The 22,653-nt window shown below is 46.2% G+C and overlaps 1 protein-coding gene across 1 annotated transcript in view; it reads right to left on the minus strand.

The window, feature by feature from the left end:
- LOC119977696 (rho guanine nucleotide exchange factor 17-like) overlaps positions 1-22,653 on the minus strand; it is a 502,702-nt gene that overhangs the window by 172,376 nt on the left and 307,673 nt on the right. Inside the window, exon 3 of the mRNA XM_038818879.1 lies at positions 12,293-12,475. Within this exon, the coding sequence (XP_038674807.1) occupies positions 12,293-12,475 (183 nt within the window). The remainder of the gene's footprint in view (positions 1-12,292; positions 12,476-22,653) is intronic.

The following is a 22,653-nucleotide window of genomic DNA, read 5'->3' on the forward strand; positions in this document are numbered from 1 at the left end:
CATAGGCAAAGTTGTAGATGCTGATGAAATACCACCTGAAAAGAAGGCTGCTATATATTACCTTCATCAATCTCAGCAAGTCACGCCACCATGTCAGCAGAGGTGGTCTATTTAAGCCACTGGAGAAAACTGGCTGCTCGCCAAAGCTGAAACATGTGATCTCCTCTTTCCATGGCAACATGATGGGCACGGTCAGCTATGGCAGGGCAACCTCAGAACTCTTTGAGACCCACAGTCGGGTCATTATTATTATTATTAATAATCAGGGTTGCGTGCTGGCACTGACACTCTTTGGCACATTCTTCTATTTGCTGCTGCCATATGCCTTCACATCATCAAGTGTTTACTTACATATTAGAACTGAAAGAATGTTCTTCAGCCTTGTTCATCTGAGATCCAAGACAAATATGTGCAAGTCTTTATCATCTATGCTGAACATATCACATTAGCATTCCATATTGAGGAACACCTTCCAGCGGCAAACGGACAGACTCTCTCACGCCTGTAGAATTTGTTCTGACCATCAGCATCAGGATGACAAATGTCACAGTCCAGCACGGTAGCATTGTGGATAGCACAATCGTTTCACAGCTCCAGGGTCCCAGGTTCGATTCCCCGCTGGGTCACTGTCTGTGCGGAGTCTGCACATCCTCCCCGTGTGTGCGTGGGTTTCCTCCGGGTGCTCCGGTTTCCTCCCACAGTCCAAAGATGTGCAGGTTAGGTGGATTGGCCACGATAAATTGCCCTTAGTGTCCAAAATTGCCCTTAGTGTTGGGTGGGGTTACTGGGTTATGGGGATAGGGTGGAGGGTGGAGATAGGGTTGACCTTGGGTAGGGTGCTCTTTCCAGGAGCCGGTGCAGACTCGATGGGCCGAATGGCCTCCTTCTGCACTGTAAATTCTATGAATAATGTTGCCACACTGCCACCTCTCAACACTGACAATGTGACGCTGAAGGTTGTAGATAGTTCCACACGTGTAGGCCTCATACCAACCAGAAATCTGTGACTTGACGCTGAAATCAACACACGAATCACAAAAGCTGTGTGCCCAAAGCAAGTAAGAGAGTGTGGAACAACAGCAACCTGACTGAGAACACCAAACCTTGAGTCCACCAAGTCTGCTTCCTCAGTACATTCCTCTGCAGGAGTGGGACCTCGACAACATATGCTGGGCCTGAGGAAAGGCTGAATAGTTTCCACAGTCGCTGTCTCAGATGTATCCTCAGCAATTCCTGGCAGGACAAAATCACCAAGTCAGATGTCCTGGGGTGTGCTAATTCTATCAGCATTGCTAAGCCAATGATATCTGCGCTGGCTCAGCCATGTTTATCAGATAGATGATGGTCGCAAACCAAAAGACCTTCTGTACAATGAACTCGCCACTGGATCATGACTGACTGGGTGTCCAAGCTCTTCCTCCAATCACAACTTGCAAGCAAGATGTGAGCATGGTGGACATTGACACTGACAACTGGGATAGTCACTGATGGCCGTGACCTCTGTGGAGGAGAGAGGGCTAACTGTTGGAGGGGCATTGGGAGGCAGTAGAAGCACAAAGCTCAACTGGCTAAGTGGGCCCAAAGAAGTCAGAGGCCACCAAATCCCGTGTCTCCTCAGCCCACTGTCTTTCTCTGTGGCAGATGCTGCCATGCCAGAGTGGGGCTCCTGAGCCACACCAGTCGGTGCTCAACACCGAATTGGCCACCACAGCGCGAACCATTGTCTCACAAGTTGGAAAGCTGCCATCATAGACTAGTGTCGCGCCCGACTAGTGATGCGACATGGCCAGTAAATATTGTGAGATTTACCCAGCTTGTCATGCCTCGCGAGATCTAAGATATCGTGATTTTTGTGGGCGGGGCCCAAATTTGCATATTAAAGTGGATATGTCTCCGCCAGAGCTAACCAGTCCCCGGGATCCTTACGGCCTCACCGAGAAGACCCCAGCTGGGTGCCGTTTAGTACAGGTCTCCACAAACGGGGATCAGGCAGAACAGCACATGGGTGGGGCTCACCCTGGCAATCAGAGGCCCTCGGGGTGGTTGACCTCTAGGCCTAGTGGCACCCTGGTACTGCTGATGCCACCAGGGCAACTTGGCACTGCCAGCCTGGCACCATCACCCAGGCAGTGCCACTTGGGTGTCAGCCTGGCACCATCAGGGTGCCCAGGTGGCACTGACAGGCTGGAAGTACCAAGGAGGCATTTCGCACACTCTGGGGATCGGGCCTGGGGTGCCCTGCCTTATGAGATGAGGTGCGGGGTGCTCGAGGACCTCCCAAAAGGTAGGTTGGGGCATGGAGGAGGTCCGGGGGTCACATTGGGGGATCGAGAGATCAATCACTTCCTGCAACGACGAGTGGAAAACCTCAGTGCAGGAAATTAAGTTAAGTGCGGCCTCGGCTACATGCGCTGGGAAATACCCGCTAACCTGCCCACACGTTACTCTTTTTTTTTTTTCCGTTGAATCGGGTCCTATGACTCATCGTGCCCTGCTTGCTAATGAACAAGCTAGGCTATTTTGCCAAAGATTACTCTCCAGTTAGCAGTATCTGTTGCGCTCCTTCGTGCATAAGGGAAGAAATTCATTCACCAATGTAATTTAATATACGCCAATACCATTCGGAATTATGAATGGAGGGCAGTGAGTAATACGGCTACAGTATATTCATGAGCTTTAGGTGACGTCAGAACTCCGGGATTCAAGTTCAATGGAGATTGTGGATGTCATCTGAGTCCATTGAGTAAATTACAGCTTGTTACTAACTGCTAGTCAGCCACAATAGTTTGTAACCCGTATATACCACAGGCTCAATGAGATGAAAACAGCAATAAGCAAAGCTGGAGCTGGCACTGAAGTAATACCAAGGACTGAGGAACGTTATTGAGCAATATGGCTCGGAAGCTGACATAATGGCCAATTGCCAGAATTAACTTATTGGCCTATTGCAGTACTGGAAGTAATTTAAAGGGTTAAAGGGCACTCCACCCTGGATAAAAAACAAATGTTTTGGGCATGATTCTCTGGCCTCTCAGCTGCATGTTTCTTGGTGGCAATAGATGGCATGCTGTTCGGTAGTGGCGGGATTCCCTGTTCTCGCTGCTGGCAATGGGATTTCCCATCAAAGCCACCCCACGACACCAGGAGACCCGTGGGCGGGGAAGAGCTGACCAGAGATTCCCGCCACCAGCAAATGGCTGGAGAATTCCGGCATCTTTCCAAATACGAACTTACAAATTAGAAGCAGCTCATGGCCATTTGGCCACTTGAGCCAGCTCCACCATTCGTCAGGATCGTGCCTGATCTGATTGTGGTCTCAACTCCACTTTCCTACCTACCCCCGATACCCTTTGACCCCCTTGTCAGTCAAAGATCTATTTAAAAATAGTCAGTGACCCTGCCTCCACTGCTCTCTGGAGAAGAGAACTCCGCAGATTCATGACCGTCTGACAGGAAAAAATTCTCTTTATCTCTATCTTAAATGGGGTTCCTCTTATTTTTAACTATGTCCTCTAGTTTTAGTCTCTCGTAAATAGAAACATCTTGCCACCATCCACCTTGTCAAGTGCTCTCAGGATCTTGTATGTTTCAATCGAAACATCTCTTATTCTTCTAAACTCCAATGGCTACTGGCCCAGCCTGTCCAACTTTATTTTTAAGATAAATCTCCTAACCCAGGGATCAGTTGAGTAAATCTTCACTGAATTGTTTCCAATGCAATTAGTCCATTCTTAAGTACGGAGAGGCAAAACTAAACAATAATGTTGTAAAGGTGGCCAGCTAATGTGTGACATGGTGCCTTCACACCAACAGCAACAAAATAGTCTCAAGTCCATCCACCTCCACAATGCCAGCGCCAAGCAGGAACTTAACATCTTCCTGAATGGCCAAGAGACTAAATCACGAACAACATCCACCTATCTTAGTGTTACCCTTGATGGAACACTGACATACACAAAATATCTGAGCAAGACAGCAGCAAAGACCAAAATGCGAAACAACGTCTTCAGCAAACTTGCTGACTTTTGCACGATGCAGATACTCAAATCCTAAGGACCTCAGTTCTTGCTATTGTCTATACGACTGTGGAGCACTGTGCACCAGTACCGTCCAACTTATGTCACGCCAGTCTTGTAAGTACCTAGCGCAACACAACAATGCACATTGTCTCAGGTATCCACCAATCAACTCAACTCCCCTGGCTCCAGCTCCTGAGCAACAACCTGCCCCCTGACATAAGGAGGGAGGTCGCAACAAGAGAGCTTCAGGAGACGGCTTAGAACAACCCAAACCTGCTGCTACACAAGGACCTTATCAATCCATCTGCTGCTTATCTCCCAGCACGCCAGCCTGTAAGGCTAAGAAACCATGCCAATAAGAATCTATAGAATCCTACAGTGCTGAAGGAGGCCATTTGACCCTCTGAAAGAACATTCCACCTCGGCCCACTCCCCCGGCCTATCCCTGTAACCTCACTCATTGATCATGGCCAACTCACTAACCTGCACATCTTTGGACACAAAGGGGCAATATAGAATGGCCAACCCACCGAAGCTGCACATTTTTGGACTGTGGGAGGAAACCAGAGCACCCGGAGGAAACCCACGCAGACACAGGGAGAATGCGCAAACTGCACACAGCCAGTCACCCAAGGCTGGAATTGAACCTGGGAACCTGGCGCTATGAGGCAGCAGTGCTAACTACTGTGCCACCATGCCGCTTTATAACAGCAGAGGACCTTTGGCAGCAGGAAAGTGAACAAACATGAGGCCATTAGAATTCTCTTCTTCATCACAGATCCCACAGCCCACCCACTCGGCTTCAACCTGCCACGCCAACATTGGGCACTCAATCGTTTCTGTACTGGCCCAGGCCTTAATGCAGCAAATTGGCACACATGGGGCCTTGCAGGGAACCAGTACTGCTGCTGCGTTGCACCCCAATCAGTGGCGCACATCACTGAAGACTGCCCTCTGACAGAATTTAGCAGAGTACTCAGTGAGCTCCATTTAGCCACAGTGGAAGCTATTACCTAGCTTGGTGATTACTGCACTCGTAATAATAATAATAGAAAATAAATAAATAAATTTAGAGTATCCAATTCTTTTTTTTTCCAATTTGGGGCAATTTAGCGTGGCCAATCCATCTACCCTGCACATTTTGGGTTGTGGCGGTGAGACCCACACAGACACGGGGTGAATTTTCCAGACTGGGTTTAGAGTATAGCTTCAGCACTGGCATGGCGTGAAACCACCTTGCATCAATACTAGAGTTGGTCATCCAGTAAAACTGAACAGTTCCATTAATTGATCCTCAGCAATTCCAAATACTGCACCCGAAATTACAACTTCTGAATGATGAAACCACATTAATTGTCCTCAGCATTCCGATAGATAAATCCTGAACTAGGTGGAAGAAAATGCCTAGTATAACTGCAAAAGCTCCACAACCCTATCCTGAGTATTTGCAAAATATACCAAGGCACCTCAGCTTACAGAGGATAGCCCACACTGTGCACACTCAGCCCAGGTTACAAAGTAATCTCAGAACCATTCGAATAACCCTGTGAATGCCTGTTCAGTAGTTGAATATTTAGGCCTGAATTATAGCACTGGTCCAAGTATAAGTGAGTTCAAACACTAATGTGACAGATTTCACTCGCAATGAAATGCATTTTTTTCATCATATTTATCCTTTCCTTAACTTATATCTTGTGCCATATTTCTCTGACTCTTTCTCAAAGTGCTCCAATAATTACTTTCAAAACTGCTGTGTTTCAGAACAGGCTAGAATTAAGCAAATTAATGTTATCATCAGAAAAAAGCATAGCCCTGAATTTGATCACCTCCTCATCTAAACATCCTCTGCCCAATTCTTTTTCACCGGTTTGAAATAAAACCAGAAAAAGTTGGAAATATCTATCAGCATCTTGAAGCAAAAAAACGAAGCTACTAGGTAGAGCTGTGGTGAATGGCCACTGCTCAGCTTTTCCTTAAAACTAGACAACTGGTGAGTCCGCTTAAAAGCTAGTTAGTCGGGCAGCACGGTGGCGCAGTGGTTAGCATTGATGCCTCATGGCGCCGAGGTCCCAGGTTCGATCAAGGCTCTGGGTGACTGTCCGTGTGGAGTTTGCACATTCTCCCCGTGTTTGCGTGGGTTTCACCCCCACAACCCAAAGATGTGCAGGGTAGGTGGATTGAACACGCTAAATTGCCCCTTAATTGAACAAAAATGAATTGGGTGCTCTAAATTTATTTTAAAAGTTAGTCATGTTGATTAGGCCTCCTGGTACACTCATTTACCAAGTAATCAATCGCTACAAGGGGTTATTATTTTATGAAATACACTCCCATACATCAACAACAATTTGTATTAATATTGTTACGTAGTAAAGTGTCCCAAGCTTCACAGGTGTGATTATCAAACAAACAGATATCGCACTTGGGGCGAAGAGGATCAAAGGATATGGAGGGAAGGCAGGATCAGACTATTGAGTTGGATGGTCAGCCATGATCATGTGGGTGGCACAGTGGTAAGCCCTGCTGCTTCACAGTGCCAGGGACATGGGTTCAGTTCCGGCCTTGGGTGACTGTGTGGAGGTTGCACGTTCTCCCCATGTCTGCGTGGGTTTCCTCTGAGGTGCTCGGTTTTCTCCCACAGTCTAAAGGTGTGTGGGTTAGGTGGATTGGCCATGCTACATTGCCCCTTAGTTCAGGTCAGGTTATGGGGTTGGGGTGGATGGGGAAGTGGACCTGGGTGGAGTGCTCATTCGGGGGGGTCGCTGCAGATTCGATGGGCCGAATGGCCTCCTTCTGCACTGCTGAGATTCTATGATGAATGGCAGAGCAGGCTTCAAGAGCCAAATGTCCTCCATTATGTTACAGCGTCCTCCACTCAATTGCAAGGTCCAGGAGGGCTACACTGAAAGTGATAGTAAGAAGGTGAGCTGCGCTCTGAAAGCTAGTGTTTCCAAACAAACCTGTTGGACTTTAATCTGGTGTTGTAAGACTTCTTACTGCGCCCACCCTAGTCCAACGCTTGCATCTCCACATTCTGAAAGTGTTAGGCCAACATTTGGTGAAATTATGATATAAGGATAAAGTTATACAGAACCTGGAGAGATCATTATTGAGCAGAAAAGTATATTTGCAGTTGAGGCTCAATTACAAGGTTGATGAATTTGCTGACAATCAGTCCAGTAATGTATTCAGAAAGGGATTTCCATCCCTATTTTAGAAAAAAATTAAATGTAAGCCGAAAGATGGATTTTAGGCCAATGTGCCTCTTCACGCCGAGGAATGTTCTTCACCCACTCTTAGACAAAGTGAAGAGCAAGACTGAACACGTTGCAACAAGGGGTCATCTCTCCAATAGCCATACCGGCAAAATGGTATTCAGCAAATGAGTGCCTAAGTCAGAGATGCTCACCTCTGTTTGTTACTACAGACGTGCAAGTTCAGACAGATGAGCACACAACCTGTGCCCAGTAACCCTCCACGTGAAAGTTGGAAAGAACTAATCTCATGATGTCCTAAAGCGATTAATAGCCAATTCAGTACTTTAAAAGAGTTGTAAAGGAGGAAGTCAATTATTGCACGGTATGTCCCATACACAGCAGTAGCACAGAACATAGAAAAATACAGCAGAGAGGCCCACAGAACAGTTAAATATTGTCTTCAAGATGTGGTACAAAAATACCTTGCAGAAGCAATGAAGTAACAGCACACCCAATAAACCAATCATTGAGTCGTTAAACATGGAGAAGGCATGGCAGCAAAGAATAAAAGTATGAAAATCGAATGCCGGACTTGGCTCTGTGCTATCAGTTAGCAAATTATGAATGTTGATATTCTGGCCCATCAGCAAAGGAATGAAAAATAAAAGTATGTCAACTTGGATCTGCTGCTATGTAGCTTCTACCCATTCTACTAACACCCAGTTATAATGTGGTGGTTTCACCAGTATCCCCAGCGGAAAGCTTGTGGAAGTTGGAATCCATAAATACTCCTTCTTAAGGCAGAGGCTATGGCCTGCTCAGATCAGTGGCACTGTTTCAATCAATGGGTAGGAGTCAGGCAGTGCTCTCCTCTTTCCCTTATCCTGTTTGTATGTTGTATCAAATATTTGGCTGAGTCCGATCAGGAAGGATGAGGCATAAGAGGGCTAACAATCCTAGGCTGTTGAGGGACTCAGATCACAGCATCCATGGTACCGCTGTCTCTGCTCAGATCAGCAGTTGGTGCGCGATCAGGTAAGCATCTGAAAGCAGTTTGAATGGGCTTTGGGACTGAGATAAAGCATAGCAAGAACAAGGCCAAGTTCTTTGGAAACTGGGCCAATCGACACTTTGTCTCCTTTACCGTCAGGTCAGGCTACCTGAAAGTGCTGGTGGTGCTGGATGTGCGCTAAATACTGGAAGGAGCGAGTAGCTATGAGAAAACAAAACCTGGGAATGTGGACACTCTTTCTCTGTTGTGGGTAACAACCTGGTCATCAGGTGCGAGGTGCAATCAGTATTGTCGGCGCAAGTGTGGCCCAAACCTCACTCCTGTGCTTTGGTGATCATCCAAACCATTTTCCGCTTGATTTGGATGTCAAAATAGACTGGCTTCGCAATGTACAAAAAGGGGCTTGGGGGGGGGGGAAAGAACCAGCCCCAGCATTGCTCTCATCCTGATGGTCACCTTTGTGTGTGGCTGCAGCAAGCTATCTGTTGAACCTCTGCATGCAGGCAGCACCTTTCACTGCATGCTGAGGTTCCACATGTCACCAGTGTCACAAAGGATGGGGGTCTGGCCACATTGCGGCAGAATGCTCCAAGCAGTGGGATCATGCCGTATCTATTGCTCGTGGCAACGTTTATGCAGAAAAGCACCTTTGACCACAGATGCATCAGGCAGTGGTCGGCACATAACATCCTTGAAACCTTGGTGGAAAAGGAGATGGTAAATCCTATTGGATGAGCAGATAGTCAATCATTTGACAGAATGCCTTATTGTTAGAACTTTCAAATAAGCACTAAGGTGTAGCTAGGCTGGTGATGTGAAGGAGTCTCCTTGTTAGAGCCTTCCTGCTCACCAGTCGCCTAGCCTCCGGCTCATGTTGCCTTCGAGGTGGCTGTGGTGGGGAAGGGACCATTGTCCTTCGCCTTAGAATGTACCTTTGCAGGAAAGTCTGGGAGAGGTGCAGTACCTGGGATTTTCGGCCCCTCCGTGAGCTATTGCCCATTGGCGGAATCTTCCAGTTCCACCAAAATCAGTGGCAATTTGCATAGCTCACTAGCCCCACTGCTGGAGAACCCACCGCGGGGTGTTAACTTCGGAAGACCCTGCCAGTGGGAAGAACCGAAAAATCCCCCCCAGTGAATTTTGTCGAGGTTCAGCCCGAGCAGCACGTGAAGCAGATTCTATGTTCTTTTGGGTGTTCCCAGGGCTGCGCACCAAGATAGACATCAACTGTGACTGGAGCGCCATCAACTCGGTGAAAGATCGCTATCTGAAGCCCTTTGGCCTAGTAGACTGAGGGCTGGAAACTGTATAAGCCCTTGGGCTGTTTGCCTGACATGGTATGTATATCACAAATATCAATAGTATTGCAATTATTTTGAGGCACCTCTGAATGGAACATGTTGCATGGAGAAAAGTTAAATTTTATTGCACTTTGGGTAATTTTCAATTTGAAATGCTATGTACTGTACCTCTACAAATTTTATAAAATATAGTTTCTGTTTGGAAAATAAACTTGTTCAGGTCCAGCAATGAAATTTTGCAATCATTAGATACTAAATCATCCTCAGCCATTGGAGTATTCTAACCTCCTGAAATAGTGATCCCAATCATTTGCTCTTTCCTTGGTCTATTATGGCTGAAGGCCTCAGATAGTGACCTTTCCCCATTGCGTCTCTGCAGCAGCTGTACCAAGCTTTAGTGTGCCCCTCAGCACCTAGTCCTGGACCTGGGGATATGCCAGTCTGCAACACAGAGTCGAGGACACCTATTTGCACTGGAAGGCCAACAGGTTTCGGGCAGACCCAAGAACAAATAGCTTTACTGTTGCATTACCAATAAATGTTGATACAGCATGTTCAACCAGGTCCTGCAAGGTTTGTCTGTTACTGCAAAACTGTGCAGTTTCTTCCTGCTTAAATTAATATTGAACCACTTTTAGAGGGGAAGAGGAGCAATGTTTTCACAAATATATCTTTAAAAAATCTTAAAGCCTAATTTTTTCAATTGAAATTCCAATATGATATTTGCAATGTATACAGCCTAAGTGAACCAGTCACACTGGAATACCATCACTAGCAGAAGAGTCTAATTACAGCGTGATGGTTTACATAGGCATTTTCTATTATAAATGTGATCGTAGGATTTTATGGTGGAAACAAAATAATAGAACTGAATGTATGACTTCAAATTGGGTACTGAACTACGTACAACTAACTGCATGCACTGGTCCAGAAGTACCCTGCCATCTAACACTTCACCCAAAGACTGCACTATGTGTAACCTCCCCAGGAGATTAACTGGTAATAGTAGCAGTAGTAAATAAAAACTCATTTTTTACCAAGGATGGCTGGAGCTCCACTGTGTCTGTGGCCATGGTTGCCAACTCTGCCTTTGACAAAGGATTTTCACAGGTAATTCTGAAGGGTTTTTCTTTATCAAACAAACACATGGAAAGAATGGCAGTGGTCCAAGTCACATAAATATAATAGTTCTGCACAAATTCTAGGGTCATGAATCTTAATTTTGGAAATATTAAAGGAATACCCACCAGGAATATAAACCTTTCAGCGTTCACTGCAGGTAGAACAGGAACAGAAGTAACGTGTATCTTATTCTGAGTATTTCCAGCATTTTCTGCTGTCTTTTTATCTTATTCTGATTTTACTCCCCAGGTAGTTACTCTTACAAGCCAACATACGGAAGCACATTTACTCTCCTTGTCTCGCAATATGGAAGGTACAGGAGATAAGATGCAGCCCCTCCAGCCATTAAGTTTTTTTTTGCAATACAAAATAACGGTCAGCTTGAATCTGAGGTGTTAAACAAAGATTACTAACATGATTGAGGAGTTTAGATAACGTCATAAACTTTAACAAAGCCAGAGTGATTTATCCAGTCATGTAAACCTTGAGGCCATGCTGTAGTCCATAACATTTCCAATTCTAATTACCGGATTGCTGACTTTTAATGGTTTTTCTCAGCGGCAACAACCTTGTAAATATAAAATATATGCAGCTTTCCACTAAATGCATCACAGGCCAGCCTGATTACAAAGTGGAGGTACTGTTTCGTATATGTAGATCTATGTATATATATATATGAAACACGACGGGGAAAACTGGCAAATTGCTAAAGTCTTAGAACCACATTAACTTTGTTCTAAATTTTGAAAGTGATACACTTATGAGGGCTACGGAGATAGGGCTGGGGAATGGAACTAGCCCGATTGCTATTTTGGGAGCCGGTGCAGTCAAACGGGGCCGAATGGCCTCCTTCTGTGCTGGAAATAACAAACAAACAAACGAATAAAAGACCGGGGCCAGGATTTCCTGGTCCCACCACGGCAGGACCCACCATGGCAGGTCAACCAAAAGTCGATTGACTTTTGGTGGGACTGGAAAATCCCACCTGGGCGTAGAGGACAAATCATCACCGATCCAGTTGCCCCTCAGTGTCAATCCTGTTTGACTAACGCTCCCGTGAAGCACCTCGGGACGTTTTACTGCATTGATGACTGTGGAAATGCAAAGTGTTGTCTTGCTACTTTGAATGGTACAGCCAATCTAAAATATACTCTTCAGAAAACATTTTTGAATCTTAGTCCACCATATCTTAAAATGCTCACAGTGCAGCCAGCATAGCTCACCATACTGCGCATTAAATGCACCGCTTCCAACATAGGCTCCATTATAAAGAGTACAGTATAGATGACACTGCGATATGTCTCAGCCAGCGAAACCATCACAGCTGCACTGGACAAACAAGCTCAGTGTGACTCGCAAAATCAATAATATTGATATGCTCCAGTACAGGCTGACCCTTCTGTTGAAATATATTCAATGGTGTCAGAAGAGGAGTAAAGTACTAACATGTTATCCTCTCCAAGGCTGCCCTTAAATCAGCCTAGAGCTTGCTTCAGACTTGCTTTGTGAAGGAGAAACAGCTGCAAGAATACACGGAGCAAATGGTGTCCGCCAGCCAGAACTCAGCTCCTTCCAACCCCACTCCAGCTCAGTGTTTATTTTTCTGTATTTGGAAGCTGTGTACGTTTGTGCAGTACTCACTGTTTCAATCATCAGGTCGCCCACTTTCTGCTTCTCGTGCCAGTTTTGGACACAATGGTGAGCCTGCTCTAAGAACTTCTCGTGATGCTCCAGGATTTCTGGAATCTGGAAAAACATATCGTCCACAAGGGCCAGGTCACAGATGCATGAATTCTCTGGTTGCTTCAGAGGCCTCATGTAGCCCTGTCAGAGAGAAATATTGAACCAATTAGTAATCAGTAAAGAAGATCAGTAAACCAGCTATCACTATCCACTGCAATTCTATAGAATCAGGTGTCGGTTTATAAAGGGTGATGTTGGACATTTGCAGCATTAATAACGCAGCAATGTTTGGCGTGTGTCAAAGCTGTGAAATGTGCATGACTGACTCCAATTCCAAAACTCATTTTAAATTCTGGTCCTCATGTGCTGCCTATTACAGCTATTGAACAATTTTTAAGTTTCTTGCCACAAGCACAGCGTCTAAAGGAACATGAAGCTGTGACAGGTAAACAGTGAGATGCCCCTTCCTTGGAGGGACCTGGGAAGCTGAACCCAAAGTTCCCTCCCCCACCGTCAGCAGATTGGCAATCGAGTTTAAGCCATTCATCATTTTTTTGTTGACAAATTCTGAAACACGCTTCTTGTCGCACAACTTTCAGAAAACTGTGGAAATGTGTCAATCGGCGGTGGATCGCTTCAAATCGGGGAGGCCGGGATTGGAGGTGAGCAGAGATCCCGCCGAGGTGTAGGGCTGGCTGCAGGAGATCGGAAAGGGAGAATCCATGGAATGATTTGAAAACAAGGATTGAGACAATTTAAATCAAGGTGTTGCCAGACAGGGAACCATTGGAGGTCAGCGAGAAGAGGAGTGATGGTTGGGTTGAGCTTCGTGCAAGTTAGGATGCAGGCAGCAGAGTTTTGGACGAGTTCCAGGTCATGGAGGTTTACCTCCTACTTGCTCACCAATGCTGGGAGGGCACGATCACTCATTCCGCCTAATATATGTAATATAACATGCATTATATTGTAATGCCTATTCTAGCATAGTATTATAATATTTATTAAAATTATTATAAGAATAATTCATTTTTATGCAATAACACATGGAATAAATTAAAGGTATGTGGCAGGAAGCACCATTTATATTGTATGGCATAATACACAATAAGATTTATATAGTGGAATATATAATAATAATAATAATCTTTATTATTGTCACAAGTAGGCTTACGTTAACACTGTAATGAGGTTACTGTGAAAACCCCCTAGACACCACACTCCGCCTGTTCGGGTACACTGAGGGAGAATTCAGAATGTCCAAATTAACTAACAAGCACGTCTTTCGGGACTTGCGGGAGGAAACCGGAGCACCCGGAGGAAACCCACGCAGACACAGGGAGAAGGTGCAGACTCCACACAGACAGTGACCCAAGCCGGGAATCGAACCCGGGACCCTGGCGCTGTGAAGCAACAGTGCTAGCCACTGTGACATTGCACTGTATACAAGTCTAGATTTATGTAGATTTATTGATAATAATGGTGAAACTGTCAGCATTTGCATCGTCACTCCACTGAAACTGACAGCAACTTCTGGAGTCTCTACGTGTGCAGAATTGTGCAGAAATCCAAAAGTTATTATCAGTGATACTCTACTTCACCAGAGGGTGCGCTGTTGAGATACTCTCTTGTACCTTTAAGAATGAGGTGTAACCATGACCGAAATTTTTAGGATGATAGGGGCTGGTGGAGGAGCACATCCCCATCGACTCCAACATGCCCGCTGTCATTTCACGCTCTAACAACTTCCGTTCTCACCTGGGTGTGAGTCCTGCCTTCGAGAGCTGCCATGGCTGCTTTCCACCTCCTCCAGGCATAGCACTGCAGAGGTCAGAAGAGGCACTGCAGTAACGTGCCTGGAATTTGGTGCAGTGTGCCACAGGGAAGGCAAGTGGCAGAGACCCAGGAAGGGGGCGGTAGGTATCGCCTAGGGTGCCCCAAGAGTATTTGCGGCCCCGGGGGATAGACCTGGAGGGACGGAGGTCTGCAGGTCTCTCTGTCTCCAGGGGAGGGTGCCCACCATCAGACTGGGGCGACGATCCCTCTCCACCTTCCCGCTTGAGATGTGGGTTTCGGTATTTGTCTGCTTCCCTACTGATCTGTCATTCACTCACCAGCCTAAAAACTGAGGCTGAGGGAAAGGGCCCTTAAGTGACAATTAAGTGGCAACCTAAGGGCCTTAATTGGGGAAAGAGTGGGATCCAATCCATGCAGTGTAACCCTCCCCTCTTGCCTCAAAACTCACTGGGGGCGGGTGGGGAGCGTAAAGTTCAGGCTGATCTTTTTTTTAAACAAACCATTTTAATGAGGTATTTTTTGGCATTACAAACAACAACAGTATAACCCCCCCCCCCCCCCCCCCCCCCCCGCCGCTGACGATTAATTCTCCGCAATGTCGTCGATGAATGGTTGCCACCTCCGGGCGAACCCTAACACTGACCCACTCAAGGCGAACTTAATCTTCTCCAAGCCGAGAAAGCTCGCCATGTCAGTTAACCAGGCCTCCGACTTCGGGGGCTTTGAGTCCCTCCAAGCTAATAATACCCGTCTCCGGGCTACCAGAGAGGCAAAAGCCAGAACATCGGCCTCTTTCTCCTCCTGGACTCCCGGACCTTCCAACACCCCAAAAATTGCCACTTCTGGACTCATTGCCACCCTTGTTTTCAATACTCTGGACATGACGTCCGCAAACCCCTGCTAATATTCCCAAAGTTTTGGACACACCCAGAACATGTGGACATAGTTTGCTGGTCCTCCCGCACATTTTACACACCTGTCCTCCACCCCAAAGAATCTATTCATCAGGGCCACTGTCATATGGGCCTGGTGTACCACCTTGAACAGGCCGATCTTTTAATGGTGTTCGAACTTCATGACACAGCTAAACACTCTGACTGTCCCTGAGAAACTCGCTTGACATCTTCAGAATGGCAGATTTATCCACAACGCTCACAAATTTCCCATTTGTGTTTAGATATGAAGCTTATCAGGTTGGAATCTTACCATATATTTTCAAAGTATCAGGCTCAGACTGAAAACCGGCGTGTAGCTCTCCAGTTTTCTCTGCAGACCTTGAGTGGGCAGGGTTTACTCTGGCGGTGCGGGGCTGATAGAGCTAGCACCCGGCTTAACAGACACTTCACGCTCCTGTTCGGGCGGAACGCAGCCGGTCCATCACACCCTATATTATAACATGGATCGGTGCTCCATCTTTAAAGGGAGCCCCATTAGAGGTAAACATCAACTCCGAAAGTCTCCAGAGTTCCCCTCCTTTTAGTGCCAGCTCCCCTGTGCCTGCAAGTTGCCCCCTCGCTGCCTGCGCCCTCCCCCCAACTACACCTGAATGAAAACCCCCCTCTCCATGGGGCTCCCACAAGAGCCCACCCTTGGCACTGCCCCCGGCACAAGTTGACATTGCCAAGTTGGCACAGTGCCAAGGTGTGCCAGGGGGCATGTCTCCCCTCCCACCCCCACCAGGGGAGGGGGGGGCAAACCTACCTCTCCGTCCCTGGCGGGATCTCCAGGACTGAATCTTGTTTTTTAAAAGCTGTTGTAAACCTTGCTGAAATGATGTCACGTCGACAAGGATCATGTGGCTGCGGCAAGGTTGGGTAATGACATTAAAATGCATTCAAATCCATTATAATGAAGTTCTCGTCCTTTTATTTTCCTGATTGCAATGTGATTCAATACTTTAATGTGATTGGCAGCTTACCAATAACATTGCTGCTCCATGTCAAGACCTCCCATTGATGTGGCGCCAAGTTCAAAGTGTCTTCAGAAAGGGGAAAACCACAAGACAAAGACGGCTAGATCTATGTGGGAAGCTTCTTTTTAAACCATTGTTGGGCACCATTGCTTCCCTGCTGACTGCAAAGTCCAGCCCATAATCTACCCAGTATCCAGAATGTTATAATATAGGGCGTGATGTACTGGCTGCGTTCCGCCCGAACAGGAGCATGAAGTGTCTGGGAGACACTGGGAGAGGCCTCCTGCAGGCTTCCTGACAGCCAGTACGCCTCGTGAGATCTACCCAGGTCTCACCAGGTGCTGCGATCAGGGCGGGGCCAAGCCTCACAGGCCTAAGCAGGTTTAAAACCCTTTTAGGCATGCTGACCCGATGGGTGGGATTTACCGGGCGTGTTTTTTGGTGGTGCAGGCACCCTGCCAGTGGTGTTTTCTGGTCACACTGGGATTTCCCATTAACTGTACCCTTCGTTGCCGGGAAACCCGTGCGCTGTCGTGGGATCGGAATATTGCCGCCAGCTTGAGCAGCCCGTAAATTCCACCCCATATCTCTCGAGCTCACAGCATCTACCGGCCTCTCTCGGGAGACCCCAGCCAGGCACTGTTCAGCTCTGGTCCACACAAAAGTGGACCAGGAGAAACGGCACCCGAGGTGCATCTCGGGCCATCAGAGGCTGCTGGGTGGACACGGAGAGGGCAGGGCGGCCCCAGCCCACCCCCAGGAACGTAGATACCTTGGCGCGCCAGGCTGGCACCTTGGCACCCACATCCTGGCACTGTCAGGATGCAAGGGTGGCACCACAAAACCGGCAGGAGCACTACCAGGGTATCCAAGTGCCAGGGTGACATTTCCAAGGGTCAGGGCATGAGGGGGACCATGCCCATGAAAGGAGGGTGGAGGGGGGTATGAAGTGTGGGGGGGTGGGGGGTTTGTGAGGCGGGTATTAATAGGCCCCAGGAAGGTAGGGGGAGGGTGAAGGGAGGGGGTCTGGAAGGGGGGGGTTCGAAAAGTGGCATGGGAAGACCTGGAAAGGAGGGCCCTAAGCGACCCCATAGCAAGGTGTCTTCATTTGGGGGTGGTCTCTGGGGTAATGCCCATGTGTGTGGGGGTTGACATTGCCCATGGTTGGACAATGTAGCTCACTTAGAGATCGGGGTACCCATTTCAAAATGGTGGACCGATCTCTGAGGAGCCGGTTTGGCCAGGGAGTTCAGGTCCCCAGTGATGAAAATAATTCTAAGTGTGGGCTTGACCGGGAATAAACTCCCCAGGGTCCAATAAAATGACTGAGCGTGGCTAGATTCAGTGGGGAACATGAGGTCATGTTGCAGTTGTACAAAACTCTAGTACGGCCGCATTTGGAGTATTGCGTACAGTTCTGGTCGCCTCATTATAGGAAGGACGTGGAAGCTTTGGAACGGGTGCAGAGGAGATTTACCAGGATGTTGCCTGGTATGGAGGGAAAATCTTATGAGGAAAGGCTGATGGACTTGAGGTTGTTTTCGTTAGAGAGAAGAAGGTTAAGAGGTGACTTAATAGAGGCATACAAAATGATCAGAGGGTTAGATAGGGTGGACAGCGAGAGCCTTCTCCCGCGGATGGAGGTGGCTAGCACGAGGGGACATAGCCTTAAATTGAGGGGTAATAGATATAGGACAGAGGTCAGAGGTGGGTGTTTTACGCAAAGAGTGGTGAGGCCGTGGAATGCCCTACATGGAACAGTAGTGAACTCGCCAACATTGAGGGCATTTAAAAATTTATTGGATAAGCATATGGATGATAAGGGCATAGTGTAGGTTAGATGGCCTTTAGTTTTTTTCCATGTCGGTGCAACATCGAGGGCCGAAGGGCCTGTACTGCGCTGTATCGTTCTATGTTCTAACTCGCCGACAGAGCCGGGAAGAAACTCCCAGCAAAACCCACCACAAATGACACTTCGAAACATTTCAATTAGATTGCGCCCATACGCCCTATGCTGCAGGATGATACAGAACATATTAATGTCTTGCATTATACATTATACAGAATACACATGATATTTTATATTATTTAACAATTGTTCGTACGCTCCCAAACTTGTGTCTGTGATTGGGCCTCGACAGCCCAACAGATTTCATTCCACAAACAATATGCTTGGCCCACGGAAGTTAGCAGAGAGCAGAACTGCCAAGTGTGAGCGATGTGTTTCGCAAGTGCACAGCGTTTAGTTCTTGGCTCAGGATTCAGGGAATCCTTAAAGACTGTCCTTCTGCATAAAACTTCATCAGCCTTGGCAGTCTGAGTCCATCCCCGGAGCACAGGAAATATGGGGATCAGAGTTCATATGCATGGCTGAATTCTGGGCTCAAAGAGCCTGACCTGTGTGACCCCAAAAAAGCTTCCACAGAAGCTGAAAATGACCGACCCAGAGACAGGAGACAGGGTGCAAAAAAAAAGTCTTGAACTGCCAACACTTCCCAGTGAAGGTAATGACTAGCTGGGAGTTCCTGGATCGTAATCCAAACAAAGGTTCCAGGTCATGTTTTCACTGAAAAATTCATGGTTGAGTTTCTCTAGCAGCTATTCAGAATATTTATTTTTAACTGGCAGATCACCTGTGGTGTTTGCCACAGTGAGTCGAAGGGTATGCTTTTTAAAAAAACATTCGGAATGTTATCACGTGTTACAAGAAAGTTGTAACACTTACAGGAAGTGTTTGCCAGCACAGATTTTCTGTAGGAGTGAATCTAACAGAACCTACCATCACCTGGACTTGACCCTGCATATATCAATTTTAAAATGTGACAAGTTGCTGAAGGTGCAAATGGATAACCTCAAAGTGAGGGAAAGTGGGCCTTTGGGACAGGGCTTAAAACCGTACATCTCTTCAAGCAATCAGACTGAAGGATTGTGAAATCAGCTGTGCGGCATTCAGAAGAAAAAGTAAGTTCGGGGGCCCAATTTTCGCTCTCGAGTCAGGTGTGCAAAGTTGGGACAATTCCCGACTCTCCAATCGCAACTTGGGAGAAACTCCCTTGAATATTTGCCGTGTTGTGGGTGCCAAGTGGTGTTGGGGTCACCACTGCTGGAAATAGGACAAAAACAGCCACAGGGGCTGCCAAGGACGTTTGGTTGACAGGCCCAGGTCCTTCATCTCTGAGACTTTGCCCTAGTTATAATAAAAACAGTAAGACCCTCAAACTCTCACCCTTCATACCTCCTCACCAGCCCCCCATGCCCCACCCATGTCAACCCATGCCCCACAGACCTCCATAGCCCCTTGCACCCTCCATGCTAACATATGCCTTCTACATACCTCATGCCCTTCATACCCTCCATGCCAACTTAGAGCTCATGTTAACCCATATCTCCAACAACCACTGCTTGCCATCCATGGCATATATCAAGAGTCATGCTGAGGTAAAATAAAATAAAGTTCTAAGCATCCATCACAGACTTCATTATATTGAAAGCCAATTTCATTACTAAAAGCCACTCGATAAATTTAAATCCCTTCAAGTTTTCAATCCCTTATAAAACAAACAATTGTATTCATAGCCCCACATCAAAGATAGCTAATCCTTTTATAACCACTTGGAGCTGCCAATCAAACTGTGAACTTACAATAATGATAGGTCATAGAAGAAAGCAAGCAGCACTAATGAAAACACTCAGGCATATGTCAATAATCTATTGTAATTACAATGTTATAGATGCCTGGTCAGCTCCCAATAGTGACTGAGAGATTGGACCAGAACCATAACTTTTATACGTTATAATATGGTGCGGAAAGATGGATTTGTTCCAGGAGTCATAATATAAGAAATAGGGCTTGGTTATTTTATAAACGCACTTTATTAAAACAAAAGAAAAGAAAAGATTATTTAAACTTTTAAACTTCAACCCTAGCAATAACAGATTACATGCAGTCTCTTAACCTTAACACACTAATTCCCATTAAACAGATTTTACCAGAACATGCAGCTTTCATGCACTTACACAGGAAGACAAAGGCAATATTTGCATTTATGAAGCAATTTTTCTTCTGTTACGGACATTCGTTCAGAACCCTTTTCCAAAGCCTGCCTCGGTGGAAACTTTCATGACCTCTCTCGGTCAATTTCCAAAGCCTTCTCCCTTACCTGTTCAAAACAGTATTCTTTTTCACTCGCTCTCTCTAAGCTCCACCCAGCACCTCAAGCAAAGGTTCTCTCTCAGGTTTCCAGACTTGAAAGTATCATTGTTATCTTGGTTGTTTGATTGCCCACTCCCGTTTACACAAAAGAACAAAGCCATCCTATAAATTTGCAATTAACCTCTCTACCAGGGTCTGTTTAGCACAGGGCTAAATCGCTGGCTTTGAAAGCAGGCCAGCAGCACGGTTCGATTCCCGTAACAGCCTCCCCAAACAGGCGCCGGAATGTGGCGACTAGGGGCTTTTCACAGTAACTTCATTGACGGACAAAGACCGTAAGACCATAAGATATAGGAGCAGAATTAGACCATTCAGCCTATTGAGTCTGTTCCAATCATGGCTGATATGTTTCTTATTCCCATTCTTCTGCCTTCTCCCCCAGTCCCTGATCCCCTGAGGCCATCAGACTCTGTAACAAGTTAATAGCTGGTCAAACTGGAGTGTCACATGGGACAATAGATCTGGGGTACCTGTTTATTCCCACTAACAAGTTTAAGTCCGACTGGGACAATATAACTCGGCCAGGTGTGGCGTATCCTTCTGACTACATGCTAGCAGTATTTTCCCCCAGTTGGCTTAACCCCAAAATTGCCTACTACATCTTCAATTTCATTTCTAGACCAATTTCCTAATATCTCCCTCGCATAACAGCAAGCTCTGATGTGTTCAATTGCAGGCTGTTTATTTTTCAAAATTTAAGGACCTGGGGTTTTAAATGAGTTAACAGCTTCACAGTTGCTCAGACCACATCCACAAATTTCATGCTCAAATTCATATCTACTCAACTCCAAAGAGGTATCTGACCTCTCCAAAAAGGTACATGACCTCTCCAAAGGACTTTGAGATTGGGATTGATGACATATATACTGAGTGGACGACCAAGCCAATTTGTGAAATCTGTCTTAGTTATATCTGCCAGTGATTCTGAGTATGGGTGGTTATCGAAGATAATATTTAGTGTTTGATTTGTTTGACTCTTGTAGAGTAAAAAATATTTTGCTTAAACTGTGGAACCTTGTGACGACATTCTTTCAGTAAATAATTCATTTCGGATTTCATTCAACAAAAAGTTACCGGTTTTGACCGAGATCATAACACTCTATTTGTCATATGATGTCACTACTGTCGTATTCTATTGCCTCATCATATCAGATCACTCTGTGCCGTCCAATATTCAGCCTGTTTGCCACTTCTGCTGCTCATTCCTGGTCAATGATGTTCTTGCCACTGTTTCTCTTGTCTTCTCCTCCCACTCCCCTTCCCCTTCTTCCTCTCTTATACTGAAGAAAGACTCTGCCAATTACAACATTGAAGTCTAAAGGCAGCAAGTATATTCATTATATTGGTATATTCAGAGGATAGGACATTTGGAATTGTCACAAATAACACCCGGAGTCACATCATCTGAGTTCTCAGCCACTTCACTTAAATTGGGATTGTGATGGAATGGGCCATTATTTGATACCAGGCTGTTGAATATAATATGATTAAAATGGATATTTAGGATTGCTTGTGATGTAGTAACTAAGGGATCTGTGATTTGCATAACTTATAGCTGTCATTCCCAGTTATCATTGCCAACCCGCTCAGCTGGCAGCCACACCAGGTCCGCTGTTCATTTTCATTGCAAATTAATGATTGGGATATAAAACACTGGGTGTGGCATGGTGGCACAGTGGTTAGCACAGTAACCTCGCGGGGCCAGGGGCCTACGTTTGATTCTAGCCTTGGGTGATTGTGTGGAGTTTGCATGTTTTCCCCGTATTGGATTGGATTGGATTTGTTTATTGTCACGTGTACCGCGGTACAGTGAAAAGTATTTTTCTGCAAGCAGCTCAACAGATCATTCAGTACATGGAAGAAAAGGGAATTAAACAAAATTGAAGAAAATACAAGAAAATACATGAGAATACATAATAGGGCAACACAAGATATACAATGTAACTACATAAGCATTGGCATCGGTTGAAGCATACAGGGTGTAGTGTTAATGAGGTCAGTCAATAAGAGGGTCATTTAGGAGTCTGGTGACAGTGGGGAAGAAGCTGTTTTTGAGTCTGTTCGTGCGTGTTCTCAGACTTCTGAATCTCCTGCCCGATGGAAGAAATTGGAAAAGTGAGTAAGCCGGGTGGGAGGGATCCTTGATTATGCTGTGAAGGTTTCCTCCGGATGCTCCGTTTCCCCTCACAGTCCAAAGATATGCAGGTTAGGTGGATTGCCCATGCTAAATTACTCCTTAGTGTTGTGATCAATGCGGGCGGAGTTATGTGGACAGGGTGGAGGAGTAGGCCTAGTTAGACTGCTCTTTTGGAGGGTTGGTGCAGACTCGATGGGTCATTGGCCTCTTTCTTCATTGTAGGGTTTCAGTGGATTCTATGGAACTCCAATAGTGTCTGTGCT

Source organism: Scyliorhinus canicula, chromosome 14 (genome assembly GCF_902713615.1).
Source record: "Scyliorhinus canicula chromosome 14, sScyCan1.1, whole genome shotgun sequence".
In the NCBI taxonomy this organism is placed as follows: Eukaryota; Metazoa; Chordata; class Chondrichthyes; order Carcharhiniformes; family Scyliorhinidae; genus Scyliorhinus; species Scyliorhinus canicula.